We start from the raw sequence: 16,714 nt of genomic DNA, 5'->3' as shown, positions 1-16,714 counted from the left end.
AGAAATACTATTACCGTAGGACACCAACAACAAGGACTCATACCGACTCACTACAACACGTATTCCTTCGACGTGGGGATACATTACATTTCACATAGAATAATGTCTGTGTGTGACTCTAGTTTAGTGTTTTATGAAATAGTTGTGTTCCCGGGATTGCATTTTAATCCGAATGTGCATTATAACAATATTTCATATTATATTATTTTTATCTGGCAGGGTAAACGTTTTTGGGAAACCATTCGTGTCAGACGAGCTTGCATAGAGGGCACTTCATCAAAGGGGAAGAGAAAAAAAACAAGAAACAGAACTTGAAACTAACATGCAGGTATATATTTAATGTTTGTTTTCATTTATTGTTATTACTTAATATAAAAAATACGAGACAAGCTCTCGAACAGATGGGTCAACCGATGTAGACATATAAATAGCCATACAAACGGACTTATAAACAGACGGAAAGAGGAAATTACATGTATGACAACACACAAATGAATGGCAAGATATATTGTATATTGTATATATATATATATATATATATATATATATATATATATATATATATATATATATATATATATATATATATATATATATATATTGAACAAGTAAACAAACGTCTCATGGGTATAAAAAACTGTATTAAAATATGACTGGTTTCGTATAGCTCATCAGGGCATATAAACAAATACAGAATAACGTCAAATTGTCAAAGTAACAACGTCAAAGGACGTTAATTATAGTATGACGTCAAATTATTAAAATGAATTTAACAGGGGCTTAAATAAATCAATACAAAAATTGTTCTTGTGCTTACCTAGCTGAAACAGAGTTCGATAACTTTTAAATGGAAATATTTTTAATTTTGGTTCCATTTTAGAACATTCATCAAGATTGTCTTGAGGGATCGTGCATTTGTTTTTCATGAACAGTTCGTTGATTACGTAGTTTGTCTCCAGTTTGTTCAATGTAATATTTATTGCAACAACCACATACTAAGACAAAAATAACATTTTTAACATCGCATGACATTTCTGTTTTTATGTTAAATATTTTATCAATAAAATTAAAGTTGTCGCCTTCTATCATATAAACACACATGCAGAATATTAGATCGTTACATTTTTTCACAGTGGGCGGGACTGTGTTAAAATTAGATTTTGTGAGTAACTGCTTTCAATCAGGTGATTGTTTTTTGTACACTTTATTCTTTTTGCATTTTGTAAAATTTGGTTCGTACTTGGTATAGTTTTTAAAATAACAATATTATTCTTATTACACCCAAAACTTTTTTTTATAATTTTTTGTTAGTAAAATTTCACGCGTAACATTTCACGCGGAACCGAAAGAGCTTTAAGGAGACCTTGTTTAATGACAGTTTTAGGGTATTCTCTTTGTAAAAGTGATTGTTAAAGCTCATTTAGGCGTTTCAATAGTGCAAATTCTTTTAGCAAGCGTGTACGGAATATTTATTTTTGTATGTTAAGTATGGCATGATTTAAAGCTGAGACACTGCCTGGAATCCGTACTTTTGTAGTACATATCCGTGATAACAGGGTGCAAATTATTAAGTATACTATAAAAAGAGTGTATATAATTTATATTTTAATCAAGAACAAAAAGCAGTCATCTAAATACCTTTTCCAAAATGTTTAAAAAAACGAAAACAAAATGTTCGTCATATGTTATTTTGATTTGATGATACAAGTTCTGTTCTAAATATCCCATTACTTAATGTGCATATTCAGGGGCTACCTAAGTACCCATAGCTGTTCCTATTATTAGGTTATACAACCTGTCGTTTAACGAAAATTGTTGTTTTCAAGAAATATTTTATGAACTTCCTTTATAAAAAAGCTTGGCAAAACGCTGGTTAATAAGTGTAGGATATTATGTCAACTAATAATCTATTGCTTCTAATCCTAACATGTGTGGTATGTGTGTGTATAGATTTATAACATCAAACGATGTAAACAATAGTTTGTTCTGGTACTTGCGTAGGTAAATGTTGGATAAAATGTATGTTATTTTTTTACATTACTGTCTATATACTGAACATAAGGTTTTAGTAGAATATTACTAAGTCTATTAGTTTAACAACTTGGACCCGCAACAATACTTCTGAAAGTTAAGTCTTCTGGGCCTAAAACTTCAATATATTCTGTTTTGATTTCTTAACTACGTCCTGGATTGTTTGTGAGTCCATAGAATGAATTTGTTATCTATTAAAGTTTAAGACATAATTTATGGCATCATTAGTAAATTTATGATTGATATGGATTAATGTTCGTTTTTTAGTTAATTGTGTTGTCTACCAGAATTAGATATTTCTTTATAATAATCAATATCGTTTTACATTATCACAAATTTTTCTAACATAAAAATTGATGTTCATAATTACAATCCCATCGCCTATGTCGGCCTCTTTAATTATTATATCTTTATCTTCACATAGTGATTTAATCGCATGCCTTTCTTTGAGTGTTATGTTGTGCATAATTTTATTTTCTCGATGATTGTATTCTGAACACGAAGTTTTAGTTGTATCAATGCATTTTTCTAATGTTTCGTTTCTGTTTCTTGGTGGACAAAAATTACTTTTATTTTTAACCAGTAATATGTTATGTGATATTTGGTTATGATTAAAATATTTTTTAGCCGTAAAGTTCGACGAAAATTTTCAATATCTACATTTGCTTCAAATTTATTACTTTTATAAATATGTGTTTGTGAAAATTGAAGACCCCTCAATAAGACTTAAATTTCAATATCGGTTAATTTTCTTTTTGACAAATTAAATATTTTGGTATGTTTAGATATTTCAGCTAGGTTACCATCTATATTTATGTTGGACTGTTCCACCCCGTTCCCCCGTCTAAAAATCAATTGTTGGATCTTCTGGCGTAGTATCAGTATTTGGATCGATGGAGTTGTCAATATTGATATTTCTCCGGTTGTAGTTTCTTCTTCTGTCGTTGTTTTAAGACCTATGGTATATTTCTCTTTTAGATGGTGAATGTTTGCGTTGTTTCTGGTAGTGGTAATTGTTATAATTTCTGATATGTTGTGGTCTTCCGATACTTCGTCGTTCTGTGAAAGCGTTCCTCTTGTTACTGTAATTTTGTTTAATTCTTCGAGTCTCGTTTTAGTGTCTTGACCCGTAGGAATTTTTAGACCTTTGATTTTGTAGTTGTTTATTAAGAAATTACAGAAGCGTATGTTCTTTGTCGTTCTACCTGGCCTTGAATTTAAAAAAATGTATTTGTATACATATATGTCTGTCTGTTTCTATGTCTCTATATCCGGTTGTTCACGCATATCTTTCTCCATATTAATATATATATGCAGTGAGATGGGCGTACGTGCATTAAGGCTCTGAAGGAGCGTGGCAGGCGAACTGAAAATACACCTGGACAAACTAACATTTTTATGACTTACGGGCGGAAAAGTCGGGCAATTACATTCACATAACGACACATGCTATATTTATATATTTCTTAAAACAACACATCTCCTCCACCAGAAACAAGTTTTGCGCTTTCTTAAAATATTATTTACAAACAGACTTCAACCAAATGTATTTGTATTATATCTGATGTATTTGTATATGCGCCTCTTTTGATTAATCAGTTCTTGTTTACATATTTACAGACTTAACATATTGTACATTTATCACTTAAAAATAATATACCTAAATACTTGATGTCAAATATAACAACATCTGCAGGTTTGATGCATAACTATTAAATATGATGCACTAGTAACAAGTTATGAAAAACATATACGAATATGTATTTCAATTTAAGCGAATGGCATTGATATGTGTATCAATTACATGTATACTTGACATTAAGTTGAATGATTCAATCTATACGTTCAAACTTAATAATAAATGGTATAAAATATCAGACATAGTAAAAGTCAATATACAACTAATACGTACCAACGAAAACAACGCAAATGACCATCACTGATATAGAGTAAAATAATTATGTGTATATCTAGATTCCAGAGAACTCCACTGAAGTGTCAATCCGGATCTCGGAAGTACTAGATGATATTGGAGCTGGAAAGGATACTGTAATGGAGCGGAGAAGAACTTACTTGTGGAAGGAGCGTAATGAGACGATAGGAGTGCAACTTATTGGAATGAACGCCAATTGTTTTCATTTCGGGAGCCAATCGGAAGGGACTACCACGCCCGGTCTCCAGTCTGACATTGATATCCTATACAGCAACAACGATGTGAATATCATGAGAGTCTGGGGAGACTGGGAGGCGGGAATGGGGAACCTTCTGATGCTCCAAGACAACAGAACACCTCCGCAACAGTACCTTCTACAAGTCAGTAGAGGGGACTCATCAGGACCGGCGAGCAGTTTGTGTAATGACGCTTACGTTATGAAACATTCTGGGGAAGTACTTTTAAGCGCTGAACGATTTAAGCAGGAAATCGAACATGCCAATAGAGATCTTGGAGAAGCAATCAAAAGTGGACCCTCTGTAAGCTTCCTGCCTAATTGGGATTTTGTATACGCATTCCACGTTCTCAAACCTCTTCCTGAAATTCAAAACTGGATAGACAGATGTAGAGGTAGACACTGGCCACCTGTTCAGCTACTTGAAGGTGCACGAGTAGCTCCGTGTTTCCTGGTACCAGCCGGTCACCCAGATAGTGACTACACGCGCGAAGAATGGAGGCTTTCTCCAAACTTGATAGAACGAATGTTGATGTTTAGCTTAAATATGACGCAGATTAAATGTTACGTTATTTTAAAATTAATTAAAAAATCCTTATTTTATGAAAATGTGGGAGATTGTATAACAAGCTATCATTGTAAAACTATAATGTTTTACACAATTGAACAAACCCATACTTTGTTGTGGTCCGAACATAACATTTTGTTTCTACTTTTACTTTGTTTACGCAAATTAAGGACATTCCTACGATTGGGAAGGCTCCCGCATTACGTCATAGAAGGAGTGAACTTGTTCGATGGGAAAGTCTCTAAGGTTCAGCAGAGACGCCTTTTAGTGTATATAGACTACATGATTAGGAACAACTTACAGGATGTATTTTATATTGGTATAGATAACATAGGAAGTATGTTACAGCCCCGTAGTTTACTGCGAAACGTACAAGATGGAGACCCAAGGCGTGAGTGCGTACATAACAGCATCAGCTTACTTCTGAGGTTTGAGCTGATGAATAATTTGCTTGAACGTTGTAACATATATCGAATACAAAAATCTAATACAACCCTGATACAAAATATAAAATACAGATTACACAATGCATTGCAATACTTAACGAATGTAAGATTGAAAAGTTGTGCTTTAGAATTCATTAAACATGTGTATGCGTTAGTACATTCAATGAAATTATCTGACTGTTTGCGATTACGCAACGTTTCTAACAACAAACTTATAATGCGTTTGCAATATACCTTAAACATGGATGTAGCTTCTAGTCGCTTAAAGTTGGCGTCTATATTGTACTGTAGTGGTCATCTTCACGCGGCAGTTAGAGTGTTGGAGGATGTTGAGAGGAGGTATCACAATAGGGTCAAGGCTGTGTGCTCTAGTAGAAGTATAGAAGGAGACCGCGATTTCCATGTGTTTGCTGATATGCAATCAGGAAACAAGGATGGGTTCAGTGAACTGCCATTTGCATTCTGTGTCAGAATGTTTAGGCAAGAATCGTACTGCACTCCTTTCATATTGTTGTTTGAAATGAATCGCAATATTGCAGAAGAGGAAGTTGAAGCCAGAGATTACTTTGAGACTTTTTTTATGGAGAACGCTGAGGTGGATGCTCGTCCGTTCCTACACTATCTGCAGTACCTCACGTATGGAGGACTCGGTGAACGTGACAAACAGCTTAATGCATTTAGAGTATTGGAGTCTTACATATATGATTCCAGAAATCATATAAACCTGTATCACCCAGAAACTGCATTGAACTTGCTAGGGCACTGCTATGAAATGGAACAAGACTATACAAAGGCATTACATATCTATAGGGTATCGTTGCTTCGGTGCGATATCAACAATGCCGCTTATCGGCACGCCCTGCGTGTTGGGCGTCTTAAAATTTATCAACTGCTAAGTGTTTAGCTAAGAAATGTCTATTATGTTCTACTTGTACTTTGTTTGTTCTCGTGGTACTAGTATTTATCTAAGTTACGTGAGACAAGAAATGTCTTAAAATAAAAAAATATTCGGCCTTTAAACTGACTTTAAAGGGATCTTCAACCACGACGACGAAGAAAAAAAGTTGTAGAATACCGTATTTTTTACAATTATTAGTTTATTTTGATTAAAATATCAAGACTGGCATATTACATTACTTGAAAAAAGTGTTAAGTTTTTATATTTTCTGTATGTTTTGTAATAAATTTTACTGGGTATGTCTACCAGGTAACTACCAGTTAACTATAAATAAAGCCAGTAGATTGATCATCACCGACACGTGGTAAACCCAGAAATACAAATTGTGCATGCGTAGTGTATTGTATATATTATATATAAAAATGATAAATCTCCTTGCGTTATGTATAGTGTGTAAATCGTTATGTCACCTTTTTTCCCAATGAACTTTCGATTTCAGATCGCGAAATTTTATTACCGAATATACTGAACTTTTTTCAAGTAATGTAATATACCAGTCGTGATATTTTAATCAATATAAACTTAAAATTAAAAAAAAACGGTATTTTAGTACTTGTCTTTTTTCGTCATTCGTGGTTGACAGTCCCTTTAAAATAAAAGTATAAAATATTACGTTTATAAATAATTCGATTGAAAACAAATGTTAAATTGTTTTTTTTCTCTCGCATGTAAGTCGCATATACCCTGCATGAAATTTGGGTTATTAAATGCACGTTTATTCAAACCATACAATAGTGTTCGTAGATAAAAATTACACTACGGGAAATCTTACCATAAATGTTCCCACATGGTGTATTATGAGTTTATTTCATTTACATGGAAACATACGGTATGTTAATATTTGATAAACACGCAGTTTCTTTAGACACATTCAAATCACAATTATTGCGTAATGCGAAAATGGGTTATATGGCGTAGCTCAGGCCCAGTTTCGCAGTGTGATCAGGAGCTACGCTGTCCGCAATAAAATAACGCAAGGTTTCGTTGTCTCATGAAGTGACCCCTGACCAGACAGCGAGACTGCAGGCTAGGCTAAAGCTACGCTGGTCGCATATGGTATAAGACCCATTTTCGCATGACGCGGTTTAAAAATCTAATTGCTTCTTGTTGATGGACACATCTAAGCATAATACTTGTCGATATATAATCAAAGTCAAACTGTGTTGTTTCTAGCAAACTGGAACATTTCGGTAGTTTTAAAGGCGCTCAGGAACGATTTTCAGACGGGCTGACCGAGTTCGGCAAACATTTTTTTTTATTAAACGAGTTCAGTCTTATTATGTCACTAAACTATTTCGGAAGTGTTTGTGTTGTCATCTTGAAAGCAACACGTGTTATCGACTTTTATCGATAGTCTATTATGACTTTCCCGGACGATTTAGCGACCGAGTACGGATCCTAAAATTGTGCAAGATGAATTTGTACATGTAATGTTATCAGAGCCAAAGTTGTGTATATGTGTCATTAAACATGCAGATAGAAGTGTGGAATTCCTTATAATGAACAATGTTACATCCTTTACGCTGTACACAGACGCAGTTATGTTGCCTAAGTTCTGCGGATTTCTCTCGAATCAGCAAAATAAATATTCGGATGTATTCATTCGGATCTGCTGGCGTTATGTTAAGGTCATTTAAGGTGATTCGATGGGTTAAACAGCTACTTCGAAAAAATAATATTTTCACGAGCGCTTTCGCCTAGATGTGGTTCTCAAAGTGATTATCGACACTGTTCTTGTAACTACGGAAACCTACCTAATTATGACAGGACGTTGGGTAAAAAATTCAAATTTTTTATTAATCGTGGTTTTCCTCCCACTAGATGGGGATTTATTTATTGAGTTTAATATCAACAACACAATTTTTCTCTCATGACGATTATAAATATTGACTTAAAATGCTGCATAAAGCTTAATATGTATGCATGATTCTTATTCTTTGTTACTTTGAATGACGAAGTGTCTAAATTCAAATACGAATTCTCGTACACAATTCAATACATACATACATGATTACGATGTGAGGTCAATATAGTTTTATCGATTATATATGTCTAATGTAACTTGAAACTTAACATATTTGCATTTCAGCTGATAATCGACATGGTCTGTATAGACACCATGATATGAGTACAAGGGCGATATCAGTTGACCGGAAGTATAACTGCTTCATCTAAAATGGCATGATACTTATTATTGTATTATTTGCATGAAGCGAACGCATCTTCCATAGAAACATCTGTCAATAAAAAATCTCTTATTTTTATAAAAAGTATTTTACGACGTCAGTTGATTTTGATGTTTTAAATGGTATATCTATTATCTTTCAGGGGCGATTTTAAAATTTCCCGGGTGTGATACTGCAAGTAGTATGGTTGAAATTTTAATGTCACACTATTTTGCATCATTAAATATTTTACGCATAAACATTATGTGTCGGTCTCTTTTTCAAATCGAAATCATTATCACAATACAAGTTACATGAGCCTGGTTTTAGTTGATGTTTGCAACTACAATTACAACACGCTTATTAGCCACAAAGATTTATTCAAAATTAAAGCGTCGATATGTTTTTTTGTATAGGCGTTCGTGATTCAATCGATTTGTTAGGTTTTTAAATTATCATTTTATACATACACACTTTTTCGCAATTTTAACAAAAGTTTGCATAGTATCGTGATGGCACAAATGCCGGTATTTCTGCCATAACTCATGGCTTGGATGTCCATTTGTCCATGGTCGGTAGAGTTCCTTCAGATTGATGCGGTCCCAGAATGGAAGGATAATAGAAAATTGGGTAAGACAACGTCTTCGAAAATATTAGAAGAAACAATCATTTACGTGTAGCCTTGAAATACAAAAGCATCATGTTAAATTCACTACGACGCATATGTGACCAGCAATTAGCGACCCCTATCATAATAACACCATGGTGTGAATGTCCGATAAAATAAAAAAAAGTCGCTGATAAGGTGTCAAAAACAATAGGAGGCAATACAGAGATTAGTGATGGTAATTTTAAGCCACACGGAGCTTGAATACATAAACAATTTTGTTATATCCATTGTCACTGTGATAGGCGTATATAAACTATCGCTGCCTTGTCTTTGACTGCACAGTAACACAATTAATTTAATATTTATTGAAACAAAAAATTATACAAATCAAACGTTCACTATTTAATATAAGATTTTGCACCCACTTCATGTGATAGTAGGGCAGACCTATAGTGTTCAATGGGGCAGATTGGCAGAAGTGGCTGTTACCAAAATTCTAGCTGAGGGCCATAAACCGAAATGGTGACATCCCTGGAATAGCACCAACAAAAACGGGCCCCCGCAGTTTCAAAGCCCAAAAAACAAAAGGTATAGTGTAAAAATTATTCATATTATAAAATGAATTACCAACAAAAAGTCGTTCTTATACATCGTTATTTAAGGCTCTCCTTGTTAAATCAAATTGTAAACGACGTCTATTATGCGTTTTTTAATCGTAATGTTCTTTTTGATAAATACAAGCCGAACACATCTATAACCATATAACATGAGAACAGTAATTATATTTCCGACTATAAGTTAACAGTGTTTACGCAAACATTTTAAGAAAACATAATCTTTACAGGCAAAGGCCGGAAAACCCATTGCGACTGTCCTTTTGAGGGTTCTCCCGGCGACTGCCACAACCCAGCCACCAACCGATTTGGGACCAACGGCTACAATCGACGGAACAACGACCCAGCCATTGTTGACGACGACCTCCACCACCCCTGAATCAGAAGCAACGACGACGACCGCCAATCAATGAGCAATAACGCCAGCAACAACGATGACCGCCTATCAAGGAGCAACAACGCCAGCAACAACGACGACCGCCACCCAAGGAGCAACAATGTCCACTACGATGATGACCGCGATCCAATGAGCAACAACGCCAGCAAGGACGACGACCGCCATTCAAGACGCAACAACGCCAACTACAACGACGACCGCAATGACAGCATCAACAACGCCAGCAACGCCAACGATGACGCCAAGTCATGTAACAGCACGGAACGAAGCCATTCCAGGAAGCCTGATGTCGGCACTGAGCCAGATCGTCAACAGCATAAGGATTATGCAGAGGGATCCGTACAGGAGTCGGCAACAAGGAGAAGCCCAGACAAGAGCCATTCAAGCACTAACCACTGAGTTAGAGGAGATACGCTCGATGATGGGGACGCTGATTGGCATGCTCGCGCAATCTTCTAGACCGCAAACAACCGAACTCTCGGACGCAACAGGATCCGAAAATGGTGATATACCCGCGCGGACGATGATCTCCAATGAAGAGTTGAGGTCCATCCGGGCGATGTCGTCAAACTCCGGAAACTTTGCCGCTCATCTTGTGCGGCGGCTATTTCCGAAGTTATTCACTGCCGCCAACATCAAAAGCCTCTATAATTACAACGGTGGTGGCCAAAACAAAAAACAACCGTTAAGTCCAACAAGAAAGTCAGCAGTGAAACGGTATGTTACGAGGTTCTTTCCCGAGGTTAGGGATCCAGAGGCCTGGAATGCGCAATGTGTGTCAAAGATCAATGAAATTCTGCGCCGTCCAGTCCGGCCACCGCGATAAGTCATGGATTTCAAGCCTCTTGAGTCACCTGGACCACTTGACAGGTCAATGTTTCTGTATTGAAGACCTGAATTTTAATATACATGGTGTAAAAGGATGTTTATGATATTAGTATTGATTTGATGTTTGTTACTGTACGTACATGTATGTTGTTTGTATTTATAACTGTGTCCATATAAATTTGATTTACATTGTAGTTAGTTTTTGTATTTCTGTCTATGTGTATGTATGACTGTCTCCGTATTGATTTGTTGAAGTTCGTTTATTTATGTATGTCTATGTGTATATATGACTGTGTAAGTATTTGCTGATGTATGTATACAAGTATTTGTCTTTAATGTAAATTGTGTACATAAATAGAAATTGTTTAAAAAATATAAATAGCGTATTCTGTCCTTGATGTGCAATAAATAAAAATTCAGGCGAACATGCTTCTTTGCGTTTGTATGTTAATTGTGTGTAGATAAAGTTCATTTTTGTCATCGTGTTTATCCTAACTACGTGTTTGCAAGGAGTAAAATCTAAAAATAATTTGCTTACACATGTAGTTTTCCTTGGCAAATTTGCATAATCTATATATGTACATTTTATTGCTCATGTATTAGCCTCTATCGAAGCACCGTCATATCATATATTTTTTTGCATAATGTAAGACATCACACTTTTGTAAAACAACAAGCTAAACAGTATTTATCACAATAGTTAAATTTCTGTAAAAGATTTAAATATATGTATCGAAATGAACACAGATTATGTATACAAATAGTTTAACCAACATGTTTCGATACATATTTAAAACAAAGTGTACAAAGGCCTCTTATTATTGTGATATTGTATCGAAATGAACTTGTTATGAACAACGGATATACACATACAATGTAGTTTATCGCTAAGTTGACAACTTATATTTTCGAATGACTATGAAATTAAAATACTTACTGCGCATGTCTAGAATTAATTCATGTACCAATAGAAACAGAAAAGCACTGAGTCTGATATCAACTTACATGAAACATGTTTATATATAATTGTTGGCAAGCTAGACATGTATATATGTAGACAAACGAGAAAACATTTTCGAAATGTTAACAAAAAAATCTTAAATAAACAACAAGTGAAAATACATGCAGAAACAATGGAAACAAAACATAAAGTATGAAACGCAAACTATACTCATCCCCACGCTGATTCTGTAAAGAGGGTAAACAAAAAAGAACATGTTGGCGATTGTTTACAATAAAGTAATACAAACAAATGTAACAAAGCATTCATGAACTTGGCAAGCATACATGAACATGCACGATCTGCAATATCGAAATGTACTGTGTTAATTTCACATTAACCTGTATTTCACCGCGAACCACCGAGGCCGCGGTCATCACCGCGATCGCGGCGTTCCACCGTGAGATCGATTTCCCGATAACGCTCGCGGTGATCAACTACTGTCATCGCGATTTATCACGTTAGAAAGATCTCCAGCCACGGTGATTTTCCACGCTGACGAAAAAGTGTCCACGGTGGTACTGTTTTTTAGGCAGAAATCGCGCTAGACGCACTGTAATGGTTTACCTGCTATTTATGTTAGGGATAACGAAGACTCTCCAAAGCTACATGACACGATGTGGTTTGGTTCGATTATTGATTTAGTTCTTGATGCTTCATACACAGTCGTTGATCAGCGAAAATTCAGCTGAAAGCAATAAAGTTTTCCGGCCATTTTTGACGCTGCCTTAAACATTGGAGCCGCCCTTTATTGGCGTCGCACTGAAGTGCGGCGATATGTATGTAATACGTTTTTTTTCGCTAATGGGGGGAGAAGTTATTTTACGGATCAATGTATATATTTTTGTTGTCAGAATATCTTGCATAGTGGTGATTTGTTTGTGTAAATTAGTGTAAATAAGTACTGCATTTGTGCCTATTACATTTACTACAACATGTATTGTATATAAACAAAACTTCTTTTATTCCACTATCCTAGCAACCACCTAGTTACTAATAAAAGCGCTATAGAGCGCGAAGCGCGACACGTATTATAAATTGTAATAATGAGTCTTGATAAAGAAAACAGCCGAATATCAATGAGGAGCACCATCACAGCACCCCAGTCTCATTACTATCAATTCCTCCTACAGGTTTTTTTTAAAGAACCACATATAGAAGGCCGAAGGCCTGACCCGTATCTTGCCAGTGGTATCTTGCCAGTGGTATGGACCCTTTGGTATGGACCTTTAACCCCGCTCACTATCCAGCGTTTAAACTTCCGTGTTTACATTTAAACCGACTATTCATAGCTTATTAATATCTTAGTTAGGTGATTTTTCAAGTGGTTCTGTAGTGTATTGGTTACACGCTCGCTTCACATGTGAGAGGCCCAAGGCTCGAGCCCCAGAAGTATCAGATTTGTGTTCTATGTTAACTTTTTGTTTTGATGTAGACATTTAAGTTTAAATAAATATGCTGTTTTATTGTAACCATTTTTTGTTTTTATTATGCCCATGAAATATATGTGTGAGAGGGTGGGGGTGGGGTTCGTAAAGAGATTAAAACTTTTACAGTGTTTTCATATCAATCAGTACTCAACCTCTATCGTAAATGAGCAACGTAAGACTACGTTCATAATCATCTCCCCTTGAAGTTGAGAAAAATATGAAATTACTCTTACAAGATGAAGCAGATTTTTAAAAACCTACACAGTTCTGTTCCATTAATAAAAACTGCACACGGATGCCAGTAAAAAAAGGAAACCAATGTAAATAAAATGAATTGGGGGTTACAACACAAAATAATAGATAATTGTTATTTGGGGGTTATAACACAACATCATAGATAATGGTAATTTGGGGGTTATAACACAAAACCATAGATAATGGTTATACCAGTATCTTTTTTTATTTTGATTAAAATAATCGGCCAATATATTAATATTTACAGTAGAAAAAAAAAATCGTTCCATGTAACTTCATTGAGTGTCTTTTACACTGAAATTCCCGACGCCCTTTGATGCGTTGCATCATTACTTATCTTGTTTGTAACTTATACATTGCTTAAGTATTTTCGTCAATGTTACGAAATCTCGCCTATTATTGGGGAGCTATCAATCCAATTTTGAAAAGGTACAGACAGATCATTTTGATGACGTCACAGCGATATTTAAAAAAAAACGGATCGTCATGTGCACGCCTGACTTGATATGTTATTATAACGCAATAAAAGGATACAGATATTTGTGACCGAGTCTTGAACTCAATCGATAAATCGATTGTATCAGTGTACTGTACACGTATGCACTTCAAAATAACAGATATTGTTAATGACATCGTTCAAAACTTCAGTAACCCTTTGATCATTTCAAAATACTTTTGTATAAATAATAAATCGGTATACGATTAATTTAAGTGTGTGTACCAGATAAACCGTCGAACGCGAGAAGTTTAAGAGTTTAAACATGGATTTGAAAATAAAGTGCATGATTGTTATACTTGGATTGTTTGCTATTGGTATGTATAGAGTCAAAAAATTTGTCAAGCACTATGTAAAAAATGTATGCGTTCAAATAAGTCGTCAACCAGTTTGTAGCAGATAGTTTCCATGTGCTTACTTGCTTTGTTTTAAATTAGATTGTCCTCAAATGAGCTTGTAATACTTATATTTTTAGGTTCCACACATACAAAACTATGGCTGAATGGGTCAAGGTCCCCCGGGACTTCAAAGTACCCGGGGTACGGGGAAGTATACTTCGAAGTAGCAGGGGTACGGGAAATTAGTATCTGAAAAAAAATCGTACCCACAATTTTCGTACCCACATTTTTTTCGTACCTTCAATTTTCTTTCCCACATTTTTCAGATATGGGTACGAAAAAAATTGTGGGTACGAAAAATTTGGGTACGAGAAAAAATGTTGTTACCAAAATTTTGGGTTTGAAAATAAAATGTGGTTACGAAAGTTTTGGGTACGAAAAAATTATGCCAAAAAAAATTGGATACGAAAAAAAATTTGGGTACAAAAAATAATTAATGGTAAAAAAATAAGGGAACGAAAAAAAAAATTGGCTATAACAATTTTGGGTACGAAATAAATGTGGGTACGAAAATGTTGGTTACAAAAGCAAATGTGGGGATGAAAATATTGGGTACGAAAAAATATGCCAAAAAATTGTGGGTACGAAAAGTTTGGGTACGAGAAAAAATGTGGGTACGAAAATTTAGGGTATGAAAATAAAATGTGGTTACGAAAGTTTTGAGTACGAAAAAATTATGCCAAATAAAATTGGATACGGAAAAATATTTGGGTACAAAAAATAATTTATGGTAAAAATATGGGAACGAAAAAAAAATTTGGCAACAACGATTTTGGGTACGAAAAAAAATGTGGGTATGAAAATTTTGGTTACGAAAGAAAATGTGGGGATGAAAATATTTGGTACGAAAAAATATGCCAAAAAAATGGACACGAAATTGGGTACGAAACATTTTGGGTACGAACTTTTTCCGGGTACTACTTCCCCGTACCCCGGGTACATTGATGTAGTACCCGGGGAACCTTGACCCATTCAGCAAAACTATGCGTAGTCTTTTAAAGGACGAAAAATATACGTGTTTAAATATCATGTTCGACCATGGTTATTTAGATATATACCAGTATTTACCATTTTTCCATGTATAACATTTCCTAAAAAACGGTTTAACGTCCACCACCAATATCTCTTGCACATTGTGTGAGTAGTTGCAATATTCGAACTCCCGGCTATGTCACTCTCCGGGTCGTTGAGCTGTTCATTGATGTACTCTCATACTAAAATACTTAACGAAGGACAATCAATTTTTGCTTTGTATTTTAAATCATAAATGTCTTAACGAAGAACCTACCGTTAAGTTTAAAATTTACATAATAATATATTATACATGTGTGTGCATAAAGCGTGTAAACAAAGTTTTGAATACATGTTCGACAACAACAGTAGAACTGAAGATATTACTAAACATAATTACTCTTTGCGTATCATAAACTAAACTTTTTATTCATTCAAATAACCAACTCATAAGTTACTCTGTATCAGCCTCCAGGTATGAACCGCTCGGTAAATTACTATCGAATTGACGCATGTCGATCAATAAGTACACATTCTGGTGAGCTCGCGTCAATGCTCCATTTGATTGTGTTTAATAAATAGTGAAATTGTATTTATAGAATTACCGTGTGATTGGTGCATGTAGATTTAAATTTGAATTGCGTTCTGTGGTAAATTATGTTTAATTGTACATGTAATCGACTTCTAGTAGACCCCGCCTCATATATGCAATTTTTCCATAACATCACATAAACTTGATCAAAGAAGTCTTGTATTAGTATAAAATTACGATAAAATGTTATCTACAATTACTTAGATTAATCTGCTTATGAATTAAAAACTATTTGCATTTATACATAAGTAAGGTTATACAATGTAAAATAAATACATATACGTGTGTTTTTTCTGCACAAATTCATTTACAAGTTTGTTTCCGTGATATACTAATATTTGGTTTCGTTTTAGGGTGAACATAGGGCGGTATATTGCCGTTTATTATCGGAAGATTTGTTTATATGTGATATGATTTTAAAGTCAATTTGTTCAGATAAAAAAACATGGTATTTGACATATCTAAGGCTAAAGATGTTTTCTTAGTGACAACCGTATAATATGAGTCGCGTTCTGACAAAACTGGGCATAATGCATGTGCGTAAAGTGTCGTCCCAGATTAGCCTGTGCAGTCCGCACAGGCTAATCAGGGACGACACTTTCCGTCAAAATTGGATTTTTGCTAAGAAGAGACTTCATTTTAACACAAAATAGAATAAAAGCGGAAAGTGTCGTCCCTGATCAGCCTGTGCGGACTGCCATACCATACTGAGCACTCGCCTTCTAAGCGACCGGTTGCCAAAATGAG

The 16,714-nt window shown here is 34.9% G+C and overlaps 1 protein-coding gene across 1 annotated transcript; it reads left to right on the top strand.

Moving 5' to 3' along the window:
• Positions 1–216: 216 nt before the first annotated feature.
• On the top strand, positions 217–8,583 carry LOC127862946 (uncharacterized). Its single transcript, XM_052402213.1, has 2 exons — positions 217–328; positions 4,006–8,583. Exons 1-2 carry the CDS (start codon positions 323–325, stop codon positions 6,115–6,117), a joined length of 2,118 nt encoding a protein of 705 aa, XP_052258173.1. The 5' UTR covers positions 217–322; the 3' UTR covers positions 6,118–8,583.
• Positions 8,584–16,714: the final 8,131 nt, after the last annotated feature.

Source organism: Dreissena polymorpha, chromosome 16, assembly GCF_020536995.1.
Source record: "Dreissena polymorpha isolate Duluth1 chromosome 16, UMN_Dpol_1.0, whole genome shotgun sequence".
NCBI lineage: Eukaryota > Metazoa > Mollusca > Bivalvia > Myida > Dreissenidae > Dreissena > Dreissena polymorpha.
Note: the sequence above shows the minus strand (reverse complement) of the source record. Positions and strands in the feature narration are given on the sequence as shown.